This window comes from Frankliniella occidentalis, unplaced genomic scaffold (assembly GCF_000697945.3).
Source record: "Frankliniella occidentalis isolate FOCC.00 unplaced genomic scaffold, Focc_3.1 Scaffold146, whole genome shotgun sequence".
NCBI classification, from domain to species: Eukaryota; Metazoa; Arthropoda; class Insecta; order Thysanoptera; family Thripidae; genus Frankliniella; species Frankliniella occidentalis.
Window position 1 is genome coordinate 256,337 of NW_026267273.1, and position 7,391 is coordinate 263,727.

Genomic DNA, 7,391 nt, shown 5'->3' on the forward strand with positions numbered 1-7,391 from the left:
CTCTCTCTCTCTCTCTCTCTCTCTCTCTCTCTCTCTCTCTCGCGCGCGCTCTCTCTCTCCGGACGCAGCCGTGAGATAAAGATGAGAGAGCAAAAGGGATCGTCCGGAAAGTAAGTTCGGTAGTCGCGCGCCGTTACGAACCGTGCTCTCTGCAAGCTCTCGTAGCGCCCGGTGGGTAGGCCGCATCTAGCCTGCAGTGCACGCGTGTACCGCGGGCTGGCCTACCCCGAGTCTCGCAGGCGGTCGAGCTCCCACAGAGAGCCGAATTAATCTGCGAAAAAGCGGGTGTACGTTCTGGACGATAAGTAATCTGACAAGGGGAACGGCTGTTTCAGAAATATTGTCACAGCGGTGGGGCTGTGGCGCGGCTGCGAGGAGGCCTTAGCTCGCTTGCGCAGCTGGACACCACCGACCCCGACCCCCTCGTCCCAGCGAGGTTCGCGCCCACCCTTTCTCTCTCCTCGCTGGCCTATGCAAACAGTTCGCGCGAACCGGCACTTAACTGTGCGGCGAAAAGGAAAGTAAACGAAAAGGGAAATTATTATATTTTCGTTTTGCGGGGCGTGGCCACCGTCGCACGGTGCTCTCTGCCGCTATACACAGCGTTCCGAGGAGGCGGAAGACGCGGGCATTTCACGCAAACCGTTGACGACACGACGTTCGATGCGCAGTTTCCTCACCCCCCACCTCCTGCCGCCGTCCTCAATTTACATTATTCCGTATTTGGTACAAGCATGTTGGCACCATTTGCTCGGCCCCCGACCGCCCCGACTGCTTGTCATGCTGTTTATGCCTCTCTGCGACCCAGCGGCGGCGGGCCTGGAGGCCCTGCAGGGACTCCCATCCCCCCAGGTCATCAGAGGACACCCCGGGCCTCAATAACAAGCGAGCCCCCCGCCCAGTTTGGCAACCTTCTCTAAGGACTCCGACCTGCGACACATAGGAGTACACTGCTCTAAAACCAAATCAGAGTGCGATGGAATGAGACATGGGCGGTACATATATGATTCGATCGTCCCCCTCCTCCCTATTGAGAATCCCTTGGTCCTTGCTCGAGGGGTAAACAAGGGCCGGAGGGACAGCTAGGGGGAAGTAGAGTTTACTTTGCACGCCGTGCGACGTGCGTGAGCGTATCTCTGTGTGTGTGTGTGAGAGAGTGAGTTTGTCCTGCGTGAGTCTGTGTCTGTATGTGTGGGGTGGGTGGGTGATGTTGTCTAGAACTAGACCAACGTCGGGCCCCGTGGTTCGCACAGGCAGTCACGTCGGACAAATAATAAACTCTGCCAAGCGGAACCCTCCTCTGCTCTCCGGTCCAGTTCTGGTGGCGCCAACAACTCGCCAGCTCACGCTAAGCCCTGGACCATTATGTTGTGCACAAGGCTTTCAGAATTTTGTTCAGGCATAGTCATGCGCACATGTTTTCGTATGGATAACTATCCACATTAATGCCCTCTGAGCACAAATGTGTGCATAGCCATGTTGCATAGTTATGCCACCGGAAAAATGGTTCTTGGTTTTACGGAAATATTTTCTTTGAAGCGTGTCGTATAATTACAATCCAAAATTACAAGCACTATGTACCGACTTGAAATTCATCAACGAGCAAGTTTGAGGTGTCACAAATTTACGACATAGTTTGTAAATACAAAGTAGAAAATATATCGTAAATTTACGACGATATTTTTCACAGAGGCGATAATGTTTGTGCGTAACTATGGCTGCGAAAAATTTTGCACCTTGTGCACAGCACACTGCACAAGGGTTTAGTGTGTGCGGCGCTGGTCATGCGAGTCCTTGGCGGACTTACCCGTCTGCGTACTCGAGTCGAAGAAAGTGGAGCCCGTCTCGACGGTCATCGTGGCGAGGGTGCCGTCCGTGATCTGCGCGCACGAGTCCCGGCGGCCGCGGTAGCGCCCCGTGTCGTCCGACTGCGAGCTCTGGCGCCTGGAACAGGCCGGGGGGTGAGCAGTGCAAAGGCACCGTGCGGGTCTGCAGTGCTGAGCGCTCGGGAGAGCAGGTGGTGAGTGCAGGCCAAACAAGTACCGCAGGTAGACAAAGATAACCTACAATAATAACGCCAGAACGACATTCGAAACGCAATCATGCACGTACTTTTAGAACCGCGGTTCAGTAAAAATAATAAAAAATTGTTCGCTTGCAAAAACGCTTTAAAGTACCGGACAGTGTTTACGAATTCTTTTCCCTTTCATTTTCAGCATGCTTTCGCAGCCATCAGAGTCTACTTAGAAATGGATTTACTTGGGAGTGGTCCCCCATGCACGTGACACAAAAGCGATCCTAAAGCTTCCTCCACGCTGCCTGGGGAGTGAGCCGCACAATTAGGAGGCGTGTGTTTTTACGCGGGTAACGGGCGCGCGGTGGCCAACGCTCTCTACGTCGGATGAAAGAAAGATTACAAAGTAACCAAGCTAGACAAGCGCGTTTGTAACTACGGTTAGGGAAAAGATTATCATTACTGCTGCTGTAGAAACGTTACTGTAGATTTTAAATAATACGATATAATGATAATAGTAGTAATATACCACCAGGGGGAAAACAAAGACGAACTAAAATGTACACCGGCTAAAATTGTCATAAAGTTTTCGAGAAAAATTAATGAAAAAGATTTTAAAACTTTCTGACAATTTAAAGGATCGTACAGCAATATTTCGCTGTTGCTTAGCCCCCTTGTAATGCGCTAATAGTTGTAATAATATAATAATAACGTAACAATTTAATAAAGGATCTCTTCTACAAGCAGGTGTAGGCCTACGGAATGGTAGTCCACTGACCGGTAGGGTGACCCTGGTATCTGCAGCTCCATGTCGGACCCGAGCATGTCGAGGCCTTCCTCGGGGACCGTAGTAGGGGAGGGAGTCGTTGATATAGCGTACCTGCCATACCTGAAGTTCCGACATCTTATCATCTCCTCGGTCGTCGACTGACGCCGAAAGCCGCGGGCGATTAGGATTTCCTCCGTGGTGGACTGTCGCCGGATGGCGGGGGCGTGCGGGGGCGACGGGCCGGACATCTGGGCGGAGCTGCGGCGCGTCAGCTGGTCAACAGAGACGGACGGCGGGGCTGAGCGTAGCTGAGCGCGGCGGGCAGGGCGAGCGCGGGGTAGCGGCCGCGCGCAGCCCTACCCCTTGTGGGGCCCTCCAGCCACACAGCCGAGGGGGACTGCAACGGCCACTGATCGGAACACCTCATTCTGTGCCTGCGTCCCTCTCGGCTGCATCGGCGCCCGTGCTGGACCACTACTAACTGCGATGGCCGAGGTGGCTCTGCTGCCATCGACGCGGAATCAGCCTCCTTTCCGTCAGCCCGGAAACGGAGGTAAACGCAGCGGACGAGGCGCTGCCGTCTCCACCCGGCCATCACGACCACGACCACGCCCCGGACCGGGCGCGCGCTGCTTACCTGGTGTCGGCCGCCGCTCGGCGACGGGTCCCTGGAGGAGCAGGTGGACGAGCTCTCCGGCGACCTCGGGGCGCGAGGCCCGGCCACGGAAGTGGACTGACGGCGAAGTCGCCCGCGTCGCCCTCGGCCCACCTGACGAGCCACAAGGTGTACACTCTCTAGCGCATCTTTAAAATTCATTTTGCCATTTTTGTTTTATTAGTATAGAGTAAAGGCGGAGGAATGGGAATAGGAAGGGGCGGGGACTACGGCCGAGCGATACGACTTTTTCGGTTTTTGTTTTTTGTTTGTATTGTTTTTAATCATTAGTTAAGTTGTTTCAGTTTTGAGGGCGCAGGCGACAATATCGGAGAGGGAAGTATGGGAAGGGCGAGAATGCACACTTTTTACTACAGGCTACAGGGAAGGGGTCATTCAGTTGCAGCGGCAGAGCTAAGGGTTTAGTGCTGTTGATGCAGAGGATTGTTACTGACTATGGAGCCTGTAAAAAAGTTGTAAACAGCAGTTTATAACAAATATATGTTTGAATTTTTCTGCGAAAGATGGCGGATAAAAATTAGTCGTGCATTCAATTTAATCCAGAGGTTTAAAATAAAATAAAAATTACCGCAGTAGTCTAATCTACAAAGATTATCAAATAGGTTTTGTGTGCTTGATATATGCCCTACACATATCTACGTTGTGTCAAAAACCATGATTTGGTTCTCAATGGCAACCCTACTCATTACTCAGCATATGCTTAAAAAAATAAAGCAAATAAAATGTTTAGGTTAATAAAAAGGCACTGCCGATGAAAAATACTTTATTGGGTTTAGTAATAAAATGCTCATGCTAGAGGCAAGTTTTCGCGCTTTGAGAGTATAGCACCCGACATGACAGACATGCGATCACCTACCATGGCATTCAGTGCATCTTGCGCTACGGGTGCATTCCAGGACCGAGGCCGGACCAACTTCTTACTCGGCTAAAAATGTAAAGAAATGCGAGTCTCTCACCTCTTTCTCGAACATGCTGTCTCGAGGATTCAGAGTGTCGTATAGTGTAACGTGATAATAGCATTTGGCCGGAGGCGGCACTTAAGTCGAGCATACTTCTCATCTTGTATGCTTGTCTTATGTGCGACACCACGCCAAATAGGCAAACCAAAATTGGAAAAAAAGAGAGAGAGCAACCGGTGCAAATAAAATAAATATTAAGAAAAAAAACTGTCGCTGTTTTCATAATGATGCATGCATGATACAAAACAGTTTTCAAATAATTGTCTCCGTACGAAATTGACATTTCTTCAATATTAAGCAGTAGTAAGGCTGACCGAAATGCTACCCTTTCCCAAAAATGAAGAAGGTAAAGAAAGAGGAAGAAGGCGCAGATATAGAGAAGAAGAATAGAACGCAGACCGTGGAAAAGAGAAGAGAGCGAGAAAGAGCGAGTCCATACCGGCGACACGTCCCGGGAGCCTGGTGGTCCCGCCCTGTCGGGCGAGAGTCTGGAAGCGCGCGAGTCGCGCCTGGAGTCCCTGCGCCGGTGGTACGAGGCCGAGTCGGGCGAGAGAGAGTCGCGGCGCGCGCGCCGGCCCTGCAGTGCGATCACACACACAGAAGCACACAATGTGCACACACACACGAAGCAAGCGGAAAGCACAACGGTCAACCGTGTTTGGAAGCACAGCAGACTGAAGAGAGTCTTGTATCGTTACGGGAGGCCGGGAGGGCACCTTAAGTTACTTGCTTTCAATTGTTTACCATTACTGCGCAAAAGCCCTGCACCCAGAAAATCGAATCCTTACAAACACGTTACGAATTGTTTTTCTTATTTCAAAGGAATTCCCCACGTTTGAAAACAAAAAATCACTGTGTAAAATAGTTTTATGTAAACAAAGGTAAAGTTTTCTTAAGGAAAATAATACTTTTTCTTTATGTTTATTTCAGGGAAATCGCATTGGTTCAAGGATACTGAAAAGTTGTAAGGATATCCTCGTTTGAAGGAAACGATTCTCTGGGTGTGCTACGCGTGTGGAGACTCGTAAGCGTGTGTGGCTTCATACACTTCGCCAAGGTGTGCACAAGAACGTTTTACAGGTGAATTCATGTTCATATGACCGAAATGGCATTTTAGAGCACCACAGTAGCACTCTGCCCTTTTGGGTCGAATCTAATCACAGTTTATGTATGTTGCACGGGCCCCGTACTTGGCTTTTTTAGTTATTCTTTACGGCACGTATGCATGCTGTGCTGAGCAGGTTGCCTACTCTGTTCGGTGTCATGGGGGCCCATAGTGAGCGCCCTCACGCCTGTATATATGCAGCACATACCCCTATTATAGGTATATGTAAGACAAAGGTACGAGGCCTAGCAGACACTCTGTTGCACCACATGTGTTAGATCATTTTTGACGTTCACTTGCAATTGTTTGCCTAGCTCAACATGTACGTACAACAGCGGTTCAAATCAGAATTTCTTGTTTTTACTCAAAATACATCCACACGCAACTTTTTTCTACTGATACAGTGATGTGTAAAACGCACACAGTCCTGCTGCGGACGGGTACCTTTTACACGCCGAACGGCTCGGCTACGACCGAGGCCAAGCAGCTGTTACGTTCGGTCTGGCGCCTCTAGGGAGTCTACGTGGCCGGGAGTGAGGTCATTACATGAAGCAGGCTCCAGTGCCAAGGTCGTACGGTACGGTACTCAGCCCGCCCGGCAGGCAAGCCGGCAGGCCTACACAGCAGAAGCCGCTACCAGACTACCGCGCTTAAGAAGGATGGATCATTTCTGACGCTTTCGATATACCAAAAAAATAAAGATATTACGCAAAGGTTTACGGCTAGGTAAAAGTAAACTGTTAATTACTCGCGTCTCCTCGGACAGCGCACGGTGTCCCGACCGCAGCAGAGCTCGCTGCCATGGGGTCATGAAAAATTCATTCATTATTCGTTTGAGTGTGTATAACCATCCGCCAAAATGACAAAGTTCCACCACACACCGTCTCCCCCTTTCCCTAATTTGAGCAGATATTCGTGTGCTAAGTCAGCCTCCCGCCTCGAGGGACGGGCCGACAAGGCAGGATAAGGGGGATGATGCCCGCGTGACGCCTCGACACACGGACGAGACGGGCGCGCGGGCCCGCCAGCCGCCTCGGAGCTGGATGGGATGTGCGAGATAGGCGCGAGGGGGAAACGACTCGGGTGATCCGCTAGACACGGCCCGTGTCGACCGGGGAGTGATCAAGTGGGGTGATCAGTAGGTTATCCAAGCGTAATCTGAGGGTAATCCAGGGGTAATCCAAGAGTAATTTGGGAGTAAGCCAGGAGGAGTAAGCTAGAATTGATCTGGGTGGGGGTAATCCGGGGGTAATTCTGGAAGTAATCCGGGGGTGATCCAGAGATGGTTCAGGGATCCCTGGAATATCGATAGTAAAGAGATAGTCCAGGGGTAATATCCGAGTAACCCGGGGTGTCATCCGTTGTACGCGAGATCTTATAGAGTCGTCCCCTCCTCGCGCGCAGCAAACTCCTCGAGGTGACACATAATGACGTTAAACAGTATAAACACCAGCAGCATGACGTGACGGAGAGATGCCACAGGATGATGCCGCGTGGCTGCCACTCACCGGCGACACGTCCCTGGAGCCGGCGCCGGCCCGGTCGGGCGACAGGTGGCTGCGCGAGTCCCGCCGGCCCTGGGGCGCCGGGGCGTTGGGCCCGCCGCCGCGGTACGAGGCCGAGTCCGGGGACAGCGAGTCGCGGCGCGCCTGCCGGCCCTCGCCCGCCTCGCCCCAGACGCCCGGCGGCAGGCACGAGTCGTCGATGGCCGTGCTCTGGCGGCGCAGCCGGGGGAAGCGCACGGGCGAGTGCTGGTCGCGGCTGTGGCGCCGCTCGGGGGAGGCGTGCGCCCGGCTGTCCCGCCGGCTCGACTTGTTGGTGTACACCTGAAACCAGAGCGGGGCGGGGGGGATGTCAGCAGGGGGGTG

The 7,391-nt window shown here is 52.4% G+C and overlaps 1 protein-coding gene across 7 annotated transcripts in view; it reads right to left on the minus strand.

Moving 5' to 3' along the window:
- Positions 1 to 7,391, minus strand: part of LOC113205839 (uncharacterized) — a 40,461-nt gene that overhangs the window by 25,299 nt on the left and 7,771 nt on the right. For 4 of the 7 annotated variants that reach the window (XM_052271023.1, XM_052271020.1, XM_052271022.1 and 1 more), the window contains exons 2-7: positions 7,032 to 7,349; positions 4,858 to 4,995; positions 4,316 to 4,384; positions 3,421 to 3,552; positions 2,793 to 3,055; positions 1,808 to 1,944 (exon numbers count right to left, since the gene is read on the minus strand). In XM_052271023.1, the coding sequence (XP_052126983.1) occupies positions 1,808 to 1,944; positions 2,793 to 3,055; positions 3,421 to 3,552; positions 4,316 to 4,384; positions 4,858 to 4,995; positions 7,032 to 7,349 (1,057 nt within the window). The remainder of the gene's footprint in view (positions 1 to 1,807; positions 1,945 to 2,792; positions 3,056 to 3,420; positions 3,553 to 4,315; positions 4,385 to 4,857; positions 4,996 to 7,031; positions 7,350 to 7,391) is intronic. The other 3 variants (XM_052271025.1, XM_052271021.1, XM_052271024.1) reach the window with 3 other exon arrangements.